The sequence below is a fragment of the Notolabrus celidotus genome, chromosome 18 (genome assembly GCF_009762535.1).
Source record: "Notolabrus celidotus isolate fNotCel1 chromosome 18, fNotCel1.pri, whole genome shotgun sequence".
NCBI classification, from domain to species: Eukaryota; Metazoa; Chordata; class Actinopteri; order Labriformes; family Labridae; genus Notolabrus; species Notolabrus celidotus.
The window spans coordinates 4,776,174-4,798,748 of record NC_048289.1 but is presented as its reverse complement, the minus strand read 5'-3'; the positions used below and the strand labels follow the sequence as shown (position 1 = coordinate 4,798,748).

General features: G+C 42.4%; 2 protein-coding genes and 1 long non-coding RNA gene across 3 annotated transcripts in view; 2 read left to right on the top strand and 1 right to left on the bottom strand.

Moving 5' to 3' along the window:
* The window catches only part of LOC117830055 (caveolae-associated protein 1-like), a 39,759-nt gene extending 34,967 nt beyond the window's left edge, over positions 1-4,792 (bottom strand). Inside the window, exon 1 of the mRNA XM_034707963.1 lies at positions 3,959-4,792. Within this exon, the coding sequence (XP_034563854.1) occupies positions 3,959-4,489 (531 nt within the window). The 5' untranslated portion in view covers positions 4,490-4,792. The remainder of the gene's footprint in view (positions 1-3,958) is intronic.
* A 1,660-nt stretch (positions 4,793-6,452) lies between these two features.
* Positions 6,453-7,088, top strand: LOC117829586. The gene is made up of 2 exons (XR_004634639.1): positions 6,453-6,530; positions 6,616-7,088. It is a non-coding gene; the product is annotated as an uncharacterized LOC117829586 (long non-coding RNA).
* Positions 7,089-12,138: 5,050 nt separating this feature from the next.
* The window catches only part of LOC117830611 (V-type proton ATPase 116 kDa subunit a-like), a 32,703-nt gene continuing 22,266 nt past the window's right edge, over positions 12,139-22,575 (top strand). Inside the window, exons 1-16 of the mRNA XM_034708825.1 lie at positions 12,139-12,223; positions 14,401-14,563; positions 14,710-14,788; positions 15,479-15,576; positions 15,861-15,989; positions 16,118-16,200; positions 17,973-18,099; positions 18,180-18,262; positions 18,363-18,456; positions 19,566-19,778; positions 20,073-20,223; positions 20,350-20,489; positions 20,569-20,732; positions 20,963-21,053; positions 21,447-21,565; positions 21,994-22,210. Coding sequence (XP_034564716.1) covers positions 14,447-14,563; positions 14,710-14,788; positions 15,479-15,576; positions 15,861-15,989; positions 16,118-16,200; positions 17,973-18,099; positions 18,180-18,262; positions 18,363-18,456; positions 19,566-19,778; positions 20,073-20,223; positions 20,350-20,489; positions 20,569-20,732; positions 20,963-21,053; positions 21,447-21,565; positions 21,994-22,210 — 1,905 coding nt within the window. The 5' untranslated portion in view covers positions 12,139-12,223; positions 14,401-14,446. The remainder of the gene's footprint in view (positions 12,224-14,400; positions 14,564-14,709; positions 14,789-15,478; positions 15,577-15,860; positions 15,990-16,117; positions 16,201-17,972; positions 18,100-18,179; positions 18,263-18,362; positions 18,457-19,565; positions 19,779-20,072; positions 20,224-20,349; positions 20,490-20,568; positions 20,733-20,962; positions 21,054-21,446; positions 21,566-21,993; positions 22,211-22,575) is intronic.

The following is a 22,575-nucleotide window of genomic DNA, read 5'->3' as shown; positions in this document are numbered from 1 at the left end:
AGGCTGGCTCCAGAAGTACCGGAAGCCACATACACACCCATTCAAAAAAGCTGATCTTTACAGCAGAAATAAACATGTTTACAGCCTGGTTAAAAAAATGTGTGTAGTCTGAATAGCTCATTTCTCTATTGGCACACACTGTGAACACAGGTTGTGAATTTTTTCATAACGCTGCAACTTCGAAGATATTAAGATTACCAGATTTCTATTATGAGAGACAGCTGACAGCTGACTTGATTGACAGGCGGGAACACTGCAGCTGTTGGCTAGGTGGCTCAAAGCCCGCCTCTTCACCTCACACTAACTCAAAAGAAGGTTGAGTTCAACATTTCCAAAATGGCTTCAAAACAGCGCTTCAGAAACATATGGGTGACGTCACTGATGTGTCCTTTAAAAATAAAAGCCAAACGAAACTTGGAAAAAGTGTGATAATTCTGAATATTTTCAATCAGAGATTATGAACAAAATCCCAGTTTCAACTGACTCATTTTTAATTCAGACTGATAGTGGAGCACTAATCAGTGGAAACAGGGATTTTGTTCATAATCCCACTTTAAATTTATCCCAAACAAATGTATAGGCCCATGCTAAATTTCCAATGGTTTTTATTTTGAAATTCCAAATCAGATATAGCTGTGATTGGCAGGAACAAATTTTGAGGTGTTCTCTTATCAGTCTGAATCTAAACATCTTAGTGGAAACAGGGTTGTTGATGTCAAACACATATTTTTACTCCTTGGCTTTTAACACAGCATGAGAGTTATGTGGTCTCTGTCTCTCTGTTCTTTTATTTGATTTTTATTTGCTCTTACAGGGTTTTTAATTCATTTATTTTTTTTTGTTTAATTTAATTATTTTTTTGTTTTTTAACTATTTTTAATGTGTTCAATTATGATTCTTTTCTTTTATGTTATTCTATTTTATTTCTGAAAGTGTTTTATGTTCTGTGTGTTTTTAACTTATTGTACCTCACTGTGCAGCACTTAGCTAAACTTGAATGTTTTTTTAAATGTGCTATATAAATAAAGTGGATTGGATACATTCTTTGGCTGTTGAACATTTTTAAAATTACAGACTACTCTTATTTTGAAAACCCATAAACCGCTCACTTTATCACTTCCTGTATTTGGTACATTCCTTTTCCAGTAGAGTAAATTTGTTTCTGGCAAAAATGTTCCGTCTTTTAAAAAGTGTTTTTGATTTTGTAAATTTGTTTATTTCTTGGTAAAAGTGTTTAATGTCATTTTGTTTTATCAAACTTTAAAATGTTTCATCCTTTGTGAATTAGTATTGCACTTCCCAGCCACCATACTGATTAAACTGACCTTAACATGTGTTGTTGTAACAGTGAGTCTGTTCCCTTAAAATTGTCTAACTCGGCTTAATGTGGTTTGAACTTTTACTTTACTTTTATGAGTGAGAGCTGTAGAATTTAAAATATGTTTCTTAGAGATTGGCGTCTCTCTATATTTGATTTGATTCTAAAGTTCCTCCTCTGAGCTCGTTTAACTCGTGGGAAAAGAACCACGTGTTTATCAGAATAAACTCTGGTCAACCAAAAAGAAACCCTGATGCCATGGCAACTTTCCTCTGTTACCAGCACAACACACTAGTCCAGTGTTTACACACAGATACACTCAAATATCTGTCATCAATTACATGTCTCACCGCCTCGGTTTCCCCATAGCTCTGAGCTTGAATTTGAAAATGTCATCAGATTTACAGTAGGGTGAAAACTGTAGCTTAGTGAGTTCAAACAAATAAAAACTGGTATTACTTTGTGAGTGGCCTTGATTTGATCCTGCATGGAGGTATAAGATGACAGTCTACTCCTCACAAAGGCCAAGTATTTACACATTGACACACTGTCTCTGTGGTGTGACAGTTCACTGGGGGAGCCGGTGGAGTCTTCCTCCGTCTACTCCTGATTTTGAAAGAATTTGCTCTTAAAGGGCACCAGAGAAGCACAGAAAATTGAAAACAGAACAACACATTGTGGTTTGCTTTTTTAATGAAGATGAATCTGACGTTATGTCATAGTTGGCAGCCGTAAACAAAGCCAGTGTTTTGAGTTAGTGAGGGAGCCAGAGATCGGCATTTCAGGGGGAGTTTCTGTTGCCACAGGGCCCGAGCTGTTGGCCAACACGAGCAAAATCTGAACCAGTTTTGTTTTTCACTATGTGTTATTTCAAGTAGTGGAAAATCTTGCAGCCCTCAGCTTCCAGACTTTATTATGTACAAATTAAAATGTTGATTTACGATCCTCTCAGATTGAGAAATGTACAGTCATCAAATTCCTTCTGATGCGATGATAGAGATTAGCTGTCTTTCTTGCTGATCACTCTGCCCTGCTCATCTGGGGGTCATTAAAACCTGGTGCTGGTGTGCCAGGATGAGCGAGCCGGATGTATTGCGTAAGAGCGTTAGTTAATAGTATAAAAGCACAACCCCTCACAGACAGCGTGGTCGGCCTAAGATGGCGCTCTCGTTTGACTTCTTCACAGCTCTTACAGAGAGAGACTGAGAGTGAGGTCGTTCCATGAAGTCTGAGTCAGGGGTGGAAACTCTGAATGTTCTCGTACCACTGTGCAAAAAGCTGCAAGCTATTACACATCACACTGCAGCCTTACAGGCTAAAAAAAGAAACAGGGCTCCCCTCAGCTCCCCTCAAAGAAAAAAAAACCCTCTCTCTGTCTTCTCCCATGAAGCATCTGCCTCCTCTTTGCTACCACTCCTCGGCCTCACGCTGGACCTTGAGCATGCTTGTGGTATTTTCCATCTTTGTTTAAAAAAAAACAGAAAGAGTGAAAATGACTTTCCGAATGGATTCCTCATGACTTGGGCGGCCAGCGAGCCGGCTCACATGTGAAAGCTTGTGTTCTTTAGGACTATACATAGTGTGCTATGAGGGGAGGATATCTGGAAGCCACCTGTGGTGCATACTGAGGCCTGTACCAGTGTGCTGTAGGTTTAGGGTGGGGCAGGAGGGGCGTAGAGCAACATCTGGAAAGATAGCAGGCGGAGATGAACACACAAGATCTCCACTTCTGTGTTTCTATCTTATACAACATAATGATCTGCATCAAAGATAGTGTTCAGTCACTTCTCCTTTTAAAGCTTGTTCTTTAGAAACTCTTCTTATTTAATGACAGGACAATGATACACACACCAAACTGCAGACAAACCAGAGGCTGTGTGAGTGATGTATCCTCTCACTGTCTTTTTGACTTCTTACATTCAATCATCTACTTTCTTTTTAGCACCAAACCTTGAACCATTCATTAAAACCTCATCATTTTGGGGTTTTTTGATGTCATGCATATTTTTAAGATGCATTTACTTGAAATATACCTCCTCTCAGAGCGTTTCTTTCATCCTGAACATGCGTTTATCTTCGTGACACATTGAGGTCAGGGTGGGTGGTTTGCAGTTTGCCCTACCTGTGTGTGGTCAGGGTTCCTTTGGGATACATCATCCAAACATATACCAGCTGTATCCAAACCATAGCTAACTGAACATTCAGTGATTATATGGCACAGTAAGAAGTTTTAAAATGATCCTTTCTGATCCTTCTCTGTGAGCGGGACTCTCTGAGTGGCGTGTTTTTGTTGCTGCACCTTCAGAGAGGAGCGATAGCACAGCCTGTCACTTGGGCACTTGCCAGCAGATCTTTGAGGTAACCTTTAACCACTCCCTGAAATCCCCTCCACCTCAGCAAAGTGAGGAAAAAACATCTCTGGCAAACCAACGCCTTCCTGCTCCCTCGTATCAAACCCTGGCTGATACGCACCACATCACAGCAGGGCTGAATGATGCCAACGTGACTAGACTCTCTTTGACTCTGGAGAACCAGCGGACCACACCCATCCCTCAAGTGATAAGGTGTCATCTTCACACACAGCCTTACACTTCAGCCACACCTCGATGCATGCACTTGTACACACAAACACTCTCCCACCTGGTAGATCATGACTTTAAAGTTGCGTCTCTTGAGCAGCTCAGCCTCGTTGTTCTCCAGCTTCTTGATCTGGCCTCCTTGCTTCTCCAGCGTGGCCCGCACCGTCTTCACGTTGACGCTGACCTTTCGCACCTTCTCCATCATCTTGTTGACGCTGTTGGACGTGGTGCTGTGGCTCTTGGAGAGTTTGGTCAGCTCACCCTGGATGCTAGTCACAGACCGCTCCATGTCCTGCTGCCTGGCCTCCAGCCCGCTTTGGGTCTGCTGGATCTTGTCCACTGCCCCAATGATCTTGTCAAGCAAAGACAGCACCATGACCCCGTTCACCTGTTGGTCCCCTTTGGAAGCATCCTCGTTCTCTTCAGCTGCGTCCCCCTCAGTGCCCATGGTGGACAGCTCTTTCTTGGCTGCCGCCAGGGCATCGTCTTCGTCGTCGGAGGGGGGGAGGTTGACCTCATCGTCTGAGACCTCTGTGAGGGTCTGAGGATCGTGCAGGGCACTTGAGAACTCCAGTGCATCCATGGCTGCCATGTCGGTGGATTTTCGTGTACAATCAGCTGATCAACCTGTCTTCACTTTGAGTTCTTCTTGAGTCTCCTCTTGTCTCTCTCACCTGCTTCTCCGTGTCTTCTCTTCCTGGACTGTTGCGCTCTTCTACTTCTAAACACACGTACGTCTCTCAGGCACACATGCACTCTGGGTCTCTGTCTCTCAGGCTGTCCTGTGTACTTTAAATCCCTGGAATCAGGCCAGTGTGCAGGGGAATCCAAGCGATGCTGGATGTTACAACATGAGCGTTAGGATGTGAATGCCACACCAGGCAGAGAAACCCTCCAGTCAAACTCCAGCCGGCAGTTTTTTCCCCTCCAGCCCCCCTCCCTTTTTTCCATGGGACTCTCCCCCTCACCTCAGACTCCTCCCTCCTCTCCTCCCTAAATACACACACACATCAGCAGGACTCCACCTACAGCAGCTTGGTCTGGCCCCTGGGTGATTCACTGACACACCCCTTTGGTCGAGCCGTGTCCCATCAGCATGGTTGGAATAGTTAGCAGCGCTGCACTGATCTGCTTGTATACAAGCTCAGGCACAGCAGGAGGAATGTCAGGCAGGATCTGTCCCTGTTTCCACTCCACTCTCTTTTCAATGCACAGTGTGCTCACTTTATAAAAGGCAGGGCTGCAGTTATTGTGGAAGGAAGAAACCTGGGAGGACATAAAGATCCAGGAGCTTTGATTAGAGACAAACTGATGCTTTGATTTATTGAAGGAGTGGTCGTGCTGCTGTAAACGAAGAGCAGCAATGTGATGGTTCTGCATGTGGTCTGAGGACTCTGGCTGCAGGGGTTTGAATGAAATGGAGCCCTCCTGTCTGATGTGGTCTGGATGAATCGATTATCATACTTGCATTGAAAGGCGGGCAGATTAACGATAATCTTTACAGAGAACAATCTAAATCAAAGAGGCAGACGCGTCAGAGTTTGAGCTCTGAAGACACTGGCTCTTACATTCCCCGACACAATCTCTGAAGCATCTCAGTTTGTTTGTTTGTGACTCCGTCTGCTGCCGGTGAATCACAGCATCTTTTAAAAATCAGGCTTTCTCTTGAATGATTTCAAGCTCATGGTGAGATACAATCAATGACATCATTGGGCTTAATCTCACAGTTTTGAGAACCAGGCAAATTTTGTTTCCACTTATATTGTTTTTAATTGCATGGACGGATAACAACCTGACAGTAAAACGTGCCCCCTTCATTAGATGCAGACTATTTGGTGTGAGGGATCAGGATTGAGGGTCACTGTCAAGTAGACTGGCTCATCAAAGGATGCAACACAAATAGCGGAGGATGACTGAAACGACTACAGAAATAAACAATAGTTGTTCCTCTGCATGTTACCTCATATGTTATATGTTGGATGATCCCCAGGTGTTTCAGAAAACATTAAAAAAACAGTAAATATAAATCCCAACGTCATGGCTTTAGACGGTATCACAGAGTCTGCAGGTAACAAAGTGTGGATTATGTTTGTATCGATCCTTCTTGCAAGTGAGCGTCCGTGCTGGTCAGACACAGCCTACATACAACTTTATGTCCATATCTCAAATTACTGACAAATCAAGCTTCACCATGAGATACCGTCTGTGATCTGTGATTATTTCAGTAGCCTTTAACTGAAGTTACAGCACGGGCATGAGACTTAAATGGCAACAGTTTAGATTAGACAGGCAAATATTAATAACTCCACCAACTGTAACTGATGATGACGATGTCAAATCATTAAATGATCAGACCTGTTTCTGGTCTGTCTTCGATCCGCTGCGGTCTAGCTCCGTGCTCTCTCGTTCGTCAACACTCACTGGTTGTGTTTTCAGAAGCAGTGGGGCAGGACCGCTGGACAGCTGGAGTCATGTGACCGAGGTTTTCCCGCGGTAATTACTGAATCAAGGATTCTCCTCCTCCTCTCCTCATCCATGTTGTCTTTCTGGTCCTCTGAAAACCTCTGACCTGTTGACTCCAGGCCTGGCTCCGCTCATCATGACGGTTTGTTGTCGTAGTTTTGATTGCACAGGTAGGTGGAATTTCCTGCCGGGCATTTCTGGGGGGTTGTCAGCTGGAGACCACCGCTCATTGATGTTTCATTTCTTTAATTCCAGAACACCTCCTGATGGCGGAGCAGTGGCAGAGACGTCTCCCTGCCACCCCCGGCAGCTGTCTCCCCTCACTGGTTTAACCCCCAATTTTTGTATCTCCTCCTCAGCCACAGCCAGAAGCTTGCTTTTTCGGCTTCTTCTGCAAGGGTTTTGGTAACTCTTTGGATCTTCGTCCCAGATTCCTGTAGAAATCTGGTTGTTGAGGTGCTGACGAAGCCCCGACAGCCCACCTCCACGGGGTAGATGATGGTTGACCAGTCTGCCTCTCTGCACTCAGCTGCCAGGTCTGCATATTTTGCCTTCTTGCGCTCGTGAGCAGCCGACATTCCCTCTTCCCAGGGGATGGTGAGCTCCACGAGAAGGACTGTTCTCGCAGTAGCTGACCAAAGCATAATGTCAGGTCGGAGTGATGTTAAGTGAAATACGATCTGGTGAGAACACAGTGTCTTATTCTGAAAATTAAACAGATGTTTTCATTTTGTTTTGGTGAAACCTGACTTCCTGTCCCGCTCCATCTGCTCTGTTGAGATTGATGCGTCGTGCTCCGGCATCCGGCAAAAATAGAAGTCTTGTGTATCTGATCCGGAGGACTCAGACCTGCCGGATCAAAGATGCAGCCGGAACACAACGGAGCGGACCCAGTGGAAGGTAACACATTGACTAGAACACAAACCTATCAGATCGGGTACGGTCGGAGACGGACTGGACACAGATCTGGTGGAATTTAGTGCACATCCAGAGTCTCTATTGGTGACTGTTCATGTTATTGTGATATCTGTTAAATAAAATAAATCAAGCTCGGAGCTCTGTGCTTTGAATTACTGTGAAATTCAGATGTGAAGACACTCTCAAAGTGCCTTAAGTGCCGGATAAAATATAAACAAAACAATAAAGAAGTAACTAGGGCTGCAGTCAGCTGAGGGTGAAATTGTGTTCATTTATAGTCAAAATAGACTGAAGCAACCCTAACAGCAAGGTTCATTAGAAGTGCCTGAGTTGACCTTCAGTTGATGAACTTTTGCATCATTGCCACAGACATGGCATCGATACAAAAAGGACTGTCAGTAGTTACAAACTGATACTGAGACTGTTCAGAGTCCAGCACAGAGTTTTTACCTCACGGAGTCAAAGGTCAACAAGTAAACACTAATCATTGAAACTATCTTCAGTTTAAAATCCAGTAAAAGTCATTTTCCAAGAAACACAGAGTCACTTCCTATTTTTAGTCCATGAGCATCTCTGAATGCTCCTCTCCGAAAACACATGACAATCACAAGAAACATACGGATGCATACAAATTATGAAAACCACATGGCAGCCTGGAATGAGCAGATGTAGCTATATCCAGGCATGTGTTTCTTGTAGAAATCTGCCACCGTAATTTATGTACATTAAGGGAGCTCCAAGCTACCAAAATTGCTTGTTGGCAGGCAGCCAGTGTCCCGGCTTCAACTCTGCACCCGGTGCAACTGAGAGGGGGTGAAAATCCACTCTGGCTGTTTGTAAGAGGAAAATTTCGACAGGATCTTGTTAGTTCTGACTCAACAGTTGGCCAGTTGTGGACTATTCCACCACATCTGGTAGACCTTAATCTCAGGACGTTTAGGGGAGAGGTTCTGGTAGCACACCGTTAACGGTTCTAAACAACAACTAATTTACAGGCACAACTAAGTACATCATACTTATCTCATCTGAAGTTGATATTTTAAAAAAAAGGGGGGATTTACATTTAAGAGACATGAATAATTGACTTTAAATGCTGCTGTAGAAATATTTTTATAGTCCTAATGCATCATATTCAGCGTGTTATGACCCGGGGCCATATACTTTGTGATTTGTTCATGTTGTGTTGTGCAACTCTGTCTCCTCCCTAGGTGTGTGCATGTGTCTTTGTGTGTGTGCGGATTTGGTGCTGATGCAGGTGCTGCTTCTGATTGGCCGGTTTAAACAGAACTACAGTTTCAGTCAGACAACTCACAGAATTTTAAGCTGAAGTTTTTTATTACAGCATACAGTATTGTGTTTGCCGTATAGGCTCCGGACCTCATTACGCCTTGCAGAATAACTTCAGACATTGAGGAGTAATGAGACTAACCCCCTCAGAGCGTACTGGTGGATGCTATGGAGGAGGTGGGTTTGAAAGTTTGAACCCAACACTGGAGCAGGGCAGAGGAAGAGAAAGGAAGTCTTGAAGCTTAAATAGACCGCCAAATGAGTGGATGTGAGATCAGCTAATAGAGAGGATGACCTGTCAGTATGAATCAGTGTAACACTAGATGTCTGCCTGAAGTTGCTTGCAGGCGGCGCTCCATTTCTGTATTGGAAGATGAAGGTCATTACTGTTTTTAAATCTCAAGTCCTGCAGCCTACTCTCCCTTCTCCTGCCACGTCCAACAAACCAGCATCAGTCTGTGTAATTAAACTTTAGGTCTGTGTAACCAGTGTAGGCCTGCGTCAGATAGTGTATCAGATATTTAGTAGACTTGAAGCAAATGAAGAACAGCTTTAGCAGCAGAGAAGGGTTTTTGTTTTGGGGGCTCATGTAAGGTATCCAGCATTTGTTTATTGATTTATTTTCTTTAAAGTTAGGGTTAATTCAGACACGTTTTTTATTAAATGACCTTGCTCTCATCTTAGAAGAACATTACAACTGCTGCTTCCATCTTATGGTAATAGGAATTATGGTTCCTATGGGACTCGCTCTTCTGATTGGCTCATTCTGAAAGCACCTTGAGTTAATACTGAACTGGGTGGATCAGTGTTTTCCATTGATGCCCCTAAATCATGCAATACCCTCCAACAGACTTTAAAGTTTATATCCATTCCCTCTTTTGCAGAGTTGAAGACTTAGATCTCAGACCACTGTGTCTCAAACTGTATCTGTTTTAATGAATCTATTATTTTGTGAATGATTGTGTGTTTGTTTGTTGTTTCTAATGTGCCGGTGACTTCAACGATATTGGAAATGTGGGAAACCCATAGACTGTATAAAATATGGACGTAGTATCCGTGACGTCAACCATCTGTTTCTGAAGCGCTGTTTGAGGCAAGTTGTTGGCGGCAGCCATATTGCTTCTGTCAAGCCATTGTGACGTAAAGAGGCGGAGTTTGAGCTTCCTAGCCAACAGCTGCAGTGTTCCTGCAGTCAGCTGTGCCTCTCATTTGAAGACCTTGTAATCTCAATATCTTTGAAATTTCCGCGTTAGAAAATAATTCACCCCCCTCACAGTGAGAGGACATCGAGAAATGAGCTATTCAGACTACACTTGTCTTTTGTACCAGGCTGTAAACATGTTTATTAACGCTGTAAAGATCGTCTTTTCCCATTCATGTGTATGTGACTTCCGGTACTTCTGGAGCCAGCCTCAAGCGGAAGTTGCCGCTTGGGAAACCTCAATGTCTCTTTGAGAATAAATAAAGGTTTCTGATTGAATTGAATTGAATGTAATTTAATCTTATTCCTATACTGCTATACTTTCCTCGGGTAGGAAAGGAAGTGTGGGAGTCACACACGTCATGTTGTGGGCAGGTTTTGTCACGGTTCGGAATAACAAGGAAGAGGACCCAAGATGCAGACTCAAAATAAAACTGATTTAATAAACAAACTTACTTAAGAAAACTAAATCCACAGTAAACATGGGGAAGACTTGCAGGTATGAGAACATGGAACACGACACAACATAACGTAACATACAGACACACGCATCACACACAATGAACTGACACAGAAGGGAGGAAACACAGAGGCTTTTCAAAACCTCCTACTATACTAGTAGTATGTACTGATTTGGCCAAAATTCAGTAAGTAGTTTGTGAACAAGAGCAAAATCTGCAGTATGCCAAAACTACCCAGATGTCGTACTGATTCAGGAACATATCTCAGTATGCAGCGGACCAGTCTCCCTCGCGTACTGTTTCCCACAATGCACAGCGCTAATGTTCTCCTTCTTTTTCTTTTTTTTTCTGTATATGACGAGGGCACTCAGGAGGTTATAAAATTTGCAAAGACCAATCTGTGCAAACTAGATCATTGCCCTGTTCCCTGAAAGACATGGTGGTGGAGCTTCTCTGACTGGTTTCACAGAGGGAATTCATCTAGCAAGTGTTGCTTGTACCATAACTGCAGTGGTGGACAGTAACGAAGTAAATCTACTTAAGTACATGTTTTGAGTATCGGTACTTTACCTGAGTATTATTTTTTGGGGAACTTATTACTTTTACTACATCTGAAAGACAAATATCATCCTTTTGACTCCTCTACATTTCTATCAGTGATCTAGTTACTCACTACTTTATCTTTGAAGTCAGCCGATGAGTTTTCTTTTCTGAAATCAGATCCCAAAGACCGTAAACTGTTGGTGTACTTGTGTTTGGTTTGTCTCAGTGGTGTAGCTGTGCCTCAGTTGAGCGTAAATCAAAAGTTCAGATTAGTCTGTTCATTTAGTCGTGGTGATGATGGCTATGACTGAGAAGGATGATGATTCTCTACCTGAGCACCACGGCCATATTTTAAACCCACGTTTGAGGTTTTGAAATAAAGAATGATTGTTTGTATTGTTGTAAATCTCTGATCTGTTTACCACACAAACTTCATCACAGCCTCCAAAACATCAGCATCTAACCTGAGAAAGCATGTGGAGGTCTGGAGCTAACACACTGCTTTGATTCCAGAGGAACATTGGAAACTTGTCTGTGCTTGTAGTAACTTAGTTTAGATTTCATGGTAGACTTTTTAGATCTGAAATCATGTTTTCTAGATAAACAGAACGGAGCAGAATGTACATCCATGTATTCTTGACTGACCTCATGCTTTGTGAAAAATACGTTTAGAGATTATAAGTACTTTGAATACTTCAGTATTTTTAAAAGCAAGTACTCCAGGACTTTAACTCAAGTTATAATCTGACTGAACAACTTTCCCTTGTATTTTAGTAATGTTTGACCAGGAGGATCTATACTCTGACTTCGGTAATGAAGACATGCACTTTGGCCACCACTGGTCCTGGGATAGAAAAAGACGGTAAAACTGTCTGGAGTAAGAATTGTTTGCAACAGCTATAATCAAAAATAGTTGTCATGATGCTGCATGTGATCTTAAATGTATTTATGTTTTAATTACAGGCCTTCTCTGTTCGTGTATGTGGGGTGTGTGAGGAGATGCATTTATATCTGTTAAGTATGACCTTTTTAAAACCCCTTTGAAGTATAAATGTTTTCATTGTGTGTGGTATGTCCTAGTTACTGCACCGTGTCATCGCTGGTAATCCTGGATCATCCAAGACAGTTGATGTTATTTATTCGATGAGCTTCTGGTCTTCATTTTCAAAATAAAAGCACTGACGCAACTATGAGCATTATTTCGAGATATAAAAATCAGCAAGGTGATTCCTAAACAAAATTAAGACCTTGATATGAACTTATGTCACGAATTAACGCGTGATTCATAACAAAATGTATAGCATGACCATCAAATAAATAAAACGTGCTCTTATTCTGAAGTCATGTTTTCATTTCCGGGGAGCATCTCTGACTTGACGCACCGCCCTCCTGGACCACAGCATCCAGCATCCAAAGGGGGTTTACAGGCTAGGGGGGACCGCTGGTTACACAGGTGAGTAAATAGATGTTTTGATTATTAGAGTAAGGATTTTCCAGTCTTGAAGAACAGGTTTCATTCAGAGAACAGGGAGCCACAGTCCTGTAAATGTTCATATGTTGACGTTTGAGCAGTGAGGATGTTGGTAATAAGACACCGTCACCTGCTGCTGTCACGATCACGCTCACTAACGGTGTATATGTGATGTAATAAAACATATACCTGTCTATTAGTCAAATAACGCTCAGATGTAAGTAAATGCATTTGAGTGCATATGAAACAAATAGAGTCCTGTGTTTATATATGGGGTGTGTGAGAGGAGGAGACGGATGCTCTCACCGAGCTGCAGGCCGGACTCAGCAGCAGCATCATGGCGTCCTTGAGCAGTGAAGGGCAGAGCTGCAGTGGGAGGAGGATGCTGCGGCATCAGAGATGCTCTGCAGCTCTGAATCTCAGAGCGATCCGATTAATGAACTAAATGATGTTTTAGAGAAATGCTTCTAAAGGTAGTATCAAGGCGATGGTGTGCATTAATGTGGGTATGTGGGCTCGTCCATCGTCAGCCAATAGGCGCCATTACTCTTCATATTAGGCCTTACCATGTTACAGTATGATCCTACAGGAGCCTACTAATGAGGGATGAAGTCTATGAATATACATGTTTAGAATAATGTGTTCTATGGGATACAGTTGAAACATTCTTTTATAATAAAATAATGACTGTATTTGTATAGCACCTTTAAAAACAAATGTTTACAAAGTGCTTTGGCAAGAAAAGCATGACAGAATTAGGAAGACAAAATAAACCTTTAACAGACAGAGAGGAGGGTTCAATGCAAAAACAAAATATTTTAAAGAATGAACGTGAATTAAACTGAATAAAGTGGTGAGACAGTAGAGCAATACATCATTGTTATAGTGGCTTTTCAAAAATACATTTATTAATAAATAAATAAATAAGAATAAATATCTAAAAATAAATGAATAAGAATATATATGTAAATAAATAAGAATAAATAGATATATAAATAAATTAATAAGAATAAATATTTATTAATAAATAAATAAGAATAAAACATATATATATAAAAATAAATAAATTATGAAGAATAAATACATTTATAATAAATAAAAATAAACAAATAAGAATACATATAAATGAATGAATAAATAAATACGAATAAATATATAAATAAATATATAAATAAATAAATAAATAAATAAATAATTAAATAAGTAAATAAAAGGATAAAAGGAAAATAAAGATGTTTTAAAGATAAGAAGACGACATCACATCAAATAAAATAGAAAATGGAAAAGGATAAATTAGGAACATTAAATGTTAAATGAAAAACAAATTATAAAATAACTAATGATCAAATGAAATAATCAAATAAAATTAAGACAATTAATTAGTTAGATAAAAAATGAATAAAATAATGAATGAAAATAAAAAGCGGTTTAAAGGATGAAGTCACATAAAAGCAACTCTGTAAAAATGGGTCTTAAGAAGAGATTTAAAAGATGTCACTGACTCTGCGACGTCGACTTTGGAACGACCACAAGTGCCCAACCTGAGGATCTAAGGCAGCGAGATGGCTTGTAAGGTGTTAGCATTTCCACGATGTAGCGCAGAGTGAGACCCAGACAAGCTTTAAAAGTGGTCAGTAAAGTACTATGACTGTAAATCAAATTGACCTCTGGGATTAATAAAGTTCTCTGAATCTGAATCATACTACATACTGAATCTTGGCCGGATCAGTATGTACTGTTAGTATAGAAGACGGTTTGAAAATCAGCCATTCATATTGCATTTAATGAAAGTGTCTGTTAGACTGTTTCTACACTGTCTATGTAGTTTAAAATATGTTTGCTGATATTTCAGCCACGGGTGTCACGTTGTGGAAAAAACACAGCACACAAGGAAGACCAACAATGATCCAACACAGGACAGGGAACACAGAAGAACTAAATCCACAGAGTAATTAACACAGGTGTGATGACAGGACACAGGTGAAACTAATCAGGGTAATCAACAAGGAGGGAAATACTCAAGGACAGGAAGTAGAACTAAACTAGACACACAGGGATCAAGAACTACAAAATAAAACAGGAAACACTTTTCACTCTGTTAATAAATTCAGTGAATATATTTCAAAAAGTATAACAACACTTTTATTCTCCTGCCCTAGGTACCGTGTTTCTTTGTTGTAGCTGAGGCAGACCGAGGTTCTCATCATGGGGGAACTGTTCCGGAGTGAGGAGATGACCCTGGCCCAGCTCTTTCTCCAGTCAGAGGCAGCCTACTGCTGCGTCAGCGAGCTGGGAGAACTGGGTATGGTCCAGTTCAGAGATGTGAGTGCGCCGTTCATATTCCTCTTTGGCAGAATTTTGTATTTTATGTATAAGTCATTCTTAAAGTGACAGTAAGTTGTAAAGGTGAGAGGTCAGAGGAGGCTCCTGGCGTGACGTCATATGTGTCGTTTCTTTCTGAACCACAGCTGAACCCAGACGTGAACGTGTTCCAGCGCAAGTTTGTGAATGAAGTGAGGAGATGTGAAGAGATGGACAGGAAACTCAGTAAGTGACAACACAGAGGCACCATGCAGATCCAACCTCAGCTGTTGACGTTTTTTAAAAATTGGATGGGTCTATAGCATGTCCTGTATAATAAATGGACGTAGTCTCCGTGACGTCACCCATCTGTTTCTGAAGCGCTGTTTTGAAGCTGATCGTCAGTGGGTGCCATATTGGAAATGCTTAACTCAACTTATGTTGAACTAATGTGAGGAAAAATTTCAAGCCCCAGCAGTTTTTAACACTTCAGCATGGGCTTGATATTTTAAGACAGGAGGTTTCTCGTTTTTTTGCTTCAGAAGTGAAATTTTCAGCTTTTCATGTTTTTTTGACTCTAGAAGCAAAACTTTCACTTTTTATTGTTTTCTGCATCAGAAGTGAAATTTCACTTTTTAATGTTTTTAGTTCAGAAGAAAAAAAAATCACTTTTTACTGTTTTTTTCCCTTCAGAGGTGAAATTTTGACTTTTTTATGTTTTTTCACATCAGACAAATTTTTTTAATTTTTTTAATGTTTTTTGCTCCAGCAGTGACATTTTCACTTATTAATGTTTTTTCGCTTCAGAGGTGAAGTTTTCATTTTTTCATGTTTTTTTTTCCGTCTGTTGTAAATTTTTCAGCTTTTCATGTTTTTTTTCGCATCAGACTTGAAATTTTCACTTTCTCATGTTTCATATGTTTTTCTGATGAACAGGGTTTGTGGAGAAGGAGATCAAGAAAGCATCCATCCCAACTGTGGACACTGGAGAGAATCCAGAGGTTCCTTTTCCAAGGGACATGATCGATCTTGAGGTAATCAATCTGTAGCCATCATCCTCATAAACATGTGTTTCAAACTTGAGTTCTGTGTGCATGCTGATTACTTTGTATTAATACACGGTAGTATATTTTGTACAGGGCTCATTCTGGACCACGCTTACTGTGTGTCCCTTAGAAAGTGAGCTCGGTAGATCTTCCCAAAATGTCTGGACTGCATAATCTTTGAAATCAGACAAAACCTGTAGAATCAGATCAAACAACGTCTCTGTGAGAATAAATGTGTAACGGCACGTCTGACTGTTTGTTGTGACCGACAGGCCACGTTTGAGAAGCTGGAGAACGAGCTGAAGGAGATCAACACCAACCAGGAAGCCCTGAAGAAGAACTTCCTGGAGCTGACAGAGCTCAAACACATCCTCCGTCGCACACAGCAGTTCTTTGATGAGGTTTGCTTATTTTGGCCTCTTGGACACACACACACAAACACACACATACACACACACTGACACACAATGGATAATTGATCTATTTCTATGAATAAAGTAACAAAGGTTCTTTCTGATTTCTTGGACAGATGGAGGATCCGAACCTGCTGGAGGAGTCATCAGCCCTGATGGAGGGCGGTGAGGGGGGCCGCGGGGCCCCACTGAGGCTGGGGTGAGTTCTGATGACTGCATCATTCTTTCTTATCTACATGTCTCAGGTGTCTCTGTAAATACTGGAACATGAACTGCCCAGGGAACCATGTTTATGAGATCAGTATCAGCCCTTTATCACTGATGGCACATGATGCTGTTTTGACTGAGTTGTAAGATTTTCTATTTATTTATAGTCCAACTTAAGAAATAATCACATTAGAAGGTACACCTAATGAGTTGTTCTTCTGTGATCCTAATGGTTGCACCGTCATGTGTGTCTAACATGAGTCTGGTCCTGCTGGAGGTTTCTGGCTGTTAAAGGAAGTTTGTCCTTGCCACTGTAACTTACTAAATGCTGCAAAGTGCTCTGCTCATGGTGGATTAAGATGAGATCAGACTGAGTCCTGTCTGTAAGATGGGACTGGATCTTATCCTGTCTTGATGTTGGGTCTTTGTTAATAATAGAACATAGAGTACGGTCTAGACCTGCTCTGTTTGGAAAGAGTCTGATGATAACATTTGTTGGATTTGGGAAAGATTGAATGATGACAACTGTTTGTGTCTCCCCTTATCACCACTGGACTGTTTTCTCTGCACTGTTGGAGGAAGCAAAGGGTGGCTTACAATAACACTGACATATGTGGAGCACCAGCAGGATCAGCAGGCTGATGAGTTTATGTAGCCAACTAGATTAGATTAGATTAAGGTGCTTTTTATTGTCCCAAAGGAAATCTCTCTTAGGTTAGTGCAACATAAAAATAAACATAGCACAGAAAAAGAAAAAGTGTTCCTCTTGCTTTCTAAATTAATGAATTAATTTGGTAGTAACGCTCTGTTCTGGGAGCTCCCTGCCCTTCCATGAGCATACGTGAATGCCAAAGCCTGAGGCCGGGAGAGCACACCTTCCCCTCTCTTTTATGTGCATACCAAGCAGCAACCTCCGGTCTAAAAATATGAGTCCAATGCTGAAGTGCTAAAAACTGCTTGAGGCTGGCTCCGGAAGTACCGGAAACCACATTCACACCAATTCAAAAAAGCTGATCTTTACAGCAGAAATAAACATGTTTACAGCCTGGTTCAAAACAATAGAGTAGCCTGGATAGCTAATTTCTCGATCGGCACTCTCTGTACAGGGGGTGAATTTTTTTTCTAACGTGGCAATTTCAAAGATAATAAGATTAATAGTTTTCCATTATGAGAGGCACAGCTGACTTGATTGACAGGCGGGGACACTGTAGCTGTTGGGGAGGAGGCTCAAAGCCCGCCTCTTTACCTCACACTAGCTCAACAGCAGTTATGTTGAGTTCAATATTTCCAATATGGCTGCTGCCGCCGACTGTCCTCAAAACAGCGCTTCAGAAACAGATGGGTGATGTCACAGATACCACGTCCGTTATTTATACAGTCTATGGTGCTGATGTGCCAAGAAACACAGAAATGAATAACTATTGGTCAGTTTTTGAAGCTTACAAATCTGCTGAGACCATGTTGTCATAGCGTAGCATGGTTTTATTCATCATTAGTTGTAACCTTGTAGCCCTTAAAGACCGCAGCGGCTACTTGTTTTTAAATGTTGGATACAATTTGCCGCTAATTCAATCAACAAGCTTTAAAAACTCAGTTACAGCGGACATTCTCAGCTTTCCATTGATTCTGCATTTGTCTCATTCAGCATATTCAAAATTAATTCAGGAGAGTCTGGCGCCCCAAAAATTGGTCTAGGTCTTTAAGGGTTAAGAAGACTGCCCGTTTCTCTGTGTGACTCTGTGACCGTGTGTTTGGTCCCTGCAGGTTTGTGGCTGGAGTGATCAGCAGGGAGAGGATCCCAACCTTCGAGAGGATGCTGTGGAGGGTGTGTCGTGGTAATGTCTTCTTAAGGAAGGCAGAGATTGAGGACCCTCTGGAGGACCCTGCCACGGTGAGAACATGAGAAGTACAGAAATACAATGACCCGTCTGTAGGTGAAGATCTCTGACTGTTTCCTTTTTTTCACCGCAGGGAGACCAGGTCCACAAATCTGTGTTCATCATCTTCTTCCAAGGGGACCAGCTGAAGAACAGGGTGAAGAAGATCTGTGAGGGGTGGGTACCACAGATGAAGTGCATGAAGGAGAAAGGAGGAGATGGTGCGTGATGTCTCAAACGTCATGAGCTGACTCTGTTGTCCGATGTTGTTTTCCAGGTTCCGCGCCTCTCTCTACCCGTGTCCTGAGACCCCACAGGAGAGGAAGGAGATGCTGGCTGGAGTCAACAGCCGCATCGACGATCTCCAGATGGTATGTTTGTTACTGTGATGAATGTTTAATCACAGACACATTTCAAATAAACCAAGAAAGGCGATTTACATGAGAACAATATGAAGTGAGGATCAGTTTCTACAGAGGCTGTCAAGTTCTGTTGCTTTTCCATGAAACGTGATGTTATGGGGAGGTGTTTCATCCTCCCAGTGGAGGAGCTGGTGGAACTGGCCAGGGAGAGGAGTGTCTGGGCTTCCCTGCTGAGACTGCTGCCCCCGTGACTCTGACTCGATAAGCGGAGAAAGTTGGTTGGATGGATGTGGTGCAGCTTCACTTTGTTCCTTCACAATGTTTCCCATCCAACAGAGAGTATTCAGAAGCTTCTCATCCTGCCTGATTTATTCATCTTCCTCATATCTTAAAGATTTGGTCACTTTGCAGCGGGTTTGTGCTTTTACTTTGTGCTCTGTGTGTAAATGTCCAGCAGCCTCGTCACTGAGACTCACTCTGTGAAGTTTATGCTTGAATCCTGCTCATTGTTAAGGCACTTCATCAGTAGAAGTGCACTTCTGTTGTTGATTTTTCTCAAAGGGGACATTGTGCTCTTTGTTACAATGCTGCTCAATGAAACAAAAAAATCATCTAAACCCATGCACGACAGGAAGTCTGTGTTCAGGGTCACTTTTCCTCTATTTAATTTATTTCTAATCAAATCACAATGGCTGTAATGTTGCAGGGAGTGAGAGTTCTTATCTGTGAAAGACCTTTGTCCTGGCTCATAGTGTTGTGGTTCCCCAAAGTTTGCCCTTATTAAGCCTGGAAACAAGCCCTGGTTCTGCCTGAGAGGTCTGGAGGAGTCTGAGCCTGCCAACCAGATGTAATGAATTACAATCTGCTACAATAGAGTATTTTACTCAGGTTCACAAAGAAACTCAGGGTCCGTGCATAAACATGTCCTGAGTCTGCGTGCCACCAGCATGGTACACATACATGACAAGTACAGCATGTTCAGTCTGTTCAGCAAACTTTACCTTCTTAAAGAAAGAAGTTTGAACTACGCAGAGAAAAGAAACAAGTTTGGAAATGATTCAATAAGATTTGACTGACTTTACCTGTATCAAACTAACCACTCCACTCTGCTCCTGTAGGTGCTGAATCAAACAGAGGACCACCGTCAGCGAGTGCTGCAGGCCGCCTCAAAGACGATGAGGGTTTGGTTCATCAAGGTGAGGAAGATGAAGGCCATCTACCACACGCTCAACCTGTGCAACATCGACGTCACACAGAAGTGTCTCCTCGCTGAGGTTTGGTGTCCCGTCTCCGACCTGGACTCTATCCAGTTTGCTCTGCGCAGAGGGACGGTGAGTCTGCGTTTCATATATGTGTTTATCCTCACTGATAATAAATTATTATAACCTTGTGAGCATGACATCAGACGTCTTTGTGAACAAGACACCACAGACTTCATCATTCAGTGTGAGTTAATGTCTGATGTTGAGCAATATTTAGCTCTAGCTTTATAGAAAATTATGGTTTAAACCTCTCCCACTCGACATACACCGTGTAGAGTGAACACTGCACAGAATAATTCTCATTTTACCAGAGAAGAAGTCATGAAACCCTGATTGTGACAAGCTGCATGTTTCATGTGAAAGGAGAGGAGCGGCTCCACAGTGCCATCCATCCTCAATAGGATGCAGACCAAGCAAACTCCACCAACCTTCAACAAGACCAACAAGTTCACTTCGGGCTTTCAGAACATAGTCGACGCCTACGGCATCGGGAACTACCGGGAAATCAACCCAGGTGATCTTAAAGATGATTACTCCTTCTGTTGTCTCTCTCAGGCTCTCCGGTGTGGGAGTTATTGATCGTTTGGATGCTTTGTGAGTCGTCTGGAGTGTGTGACACTCTCCCTCCTGTGTGTTACAGCACCATACACCATTATTACCTTCCCCTTCCTGTTCGCGGTGATGTTCGGTGACATGGGTCACGGCCTGCTGATGACCTGCGCTGCCCTCTATCTGGTCATCCGAGAGAGCCGCCTCGTCGCCCAGAAGAGTGACAACGAGGTACAGTATGACACGAACACTTCAGTTACAGAGACAGGATGTCCCAGTACACAAACCATGAGTTGTTGTGTCTCCACAGATGTTCAACATGGTGTTTGCTGGTCGATACATCATCCTTCTGATGGGGATCTTCTCCATGTACACCGGCCTCATATACAACGACTGCTTCTCCAAGTCGCTCAACATGTTCGGCTCTGGATGGAGCGTCAGACCCATGTTCGGCCCCAAAGGAGCCAACTGGTCGTAAGTCAGCAGCTCTGCTTGGACTGTTTCTGACGTCACATGAGCTCCTGTCTGTGTGCGTTTTGTAAACTGATCCTATTTAAAGAACAATAGATGATAGTACTGGGTCTGCTTTGAGGGCTGGGTACCTCTGATTGTCAACATGTCAACCAGGTTAGCGGTGCAGCAATTTGTTTCATGCACCTTGATAACCTGTTCAATCATCACACTCTTGGTTTCTTCTGTCCCAGGTCTGATACCCTGGAGGGGAATGCAGTCCTTCAGCTGGACCCAGCTGTCTCTGGTGTCTTCAACGGGCCTTATCCACTTGGCATTGATCCGGTAAAGCCATTTTCCTCACAACACCACCCATCACAAACCCTGAGGTAGTAGCTGAAAATGTTTTCTCAGGTGCAGACTTGACATTGAGAGACATGAAGGTTATATCCTCATCTTGATCTCCCTATTCAAACAACTTACACGTGTCCATATCCACATAAGTGAGCCCCATTGACACCCTAGAAGACATGTTTGTGTACTGCACTGAACACACATTACATTTTATTTTGACTCAGTCTCACTCGCACACTTCTGCTGATACAGAGACTCATCACACCACAAAATAACCTTAAAGAACATCTACTATACAGCTCCCGGTATGTTTGGTGTTTACAAAGCAAGACGTCCACATGTCTGCAGGTTTGAAGTGTTGATCCATTTGTATCATCTCTGCAGATCTGGAACATGGCCTCCAACAAGCTGACCTTCCTGAACTCATTCAAGATGAAGATGTCCGTGGTCCTCGGCGTCATTCACATGATTTTTGGAGTGTCTCTGAGTCTCTTCAACCACCTGTAAGTGCACACACTCACATAATGGCTTATTTAACATTTTGTGAGTGAGTTTAAACCCAAGATACCCACGTCTATGTGCAAAATACAGAAAAAGTGGGTTTTTCATGATATGTATCCTTTAAAGTGAAAGAGTTTAAGAGTCAGCATTGTCTCGACGGCTCAGAAAGTTCAGAAGGCACTGCCACAAACTTCTTTGGAAACATACACAGGTGTTTAAAGCTTTTAAATGCTGGTGTGTGTCATGTGAGGGGTTTGTACCAGTACATGCTCTTTGACACATCTTCCTCATATTACCTGCTTACTGACGTTATCCTGACTGCACTCCTTGTGTCTCTGTCTCTGTCTCTGTCTCTGTCTCTGTCTCTGTCTCTGTCTCTGTCTCTGTCTCTGTCTCTGTCTCTGTCTCTGACCAATGATCTGCACCGCAGGTACTTCAAGAAGCCTCTGAACATCTTCCTGGGCTTCATCCCTGAGATCGTCTTCATGTCCAGCCTGTTCGGATACCTGGTTCTGTTAGTCTTCTACAAGTGGACGGCCTACGATGCCTTCACCTCCAAGGACGCTCCTAGTCTGCTCATCCACTTCATCAACATGTGTCTGTTCAACTACAATGACCCCACTAACAAGCCCCTCTACGCAGGACAGGTGCACCCTCCCTCATCTTCCCTCCTGCTGCCTCTCCCGGCCTCTCGCTCCTTCTTCTAACACTAGTGTGGTTGAACCCTGTTTGAGAGTTACAGGACAGGCTTTCAAAATCCTGAAGCGCCCTTTACTAAGTCAGCCAGACACAATACGCAGCAGCAGTGTGCAAAGACGTAGAGATGTTTGTCATTTGAATGAGTTTAGCACAGCAGAGTTATCAGTATACCACATCTATTTCTAAGCTTTCACTCTAGTGTGCTTGATTAGACGTGGGGCTGGATGATGGGGCAAAATTTGTGCTGTTATCAGCCAAACATTGTCTTATAATCATCATCTTGTACATTCAACAACAGAGATTTGAGCATGTA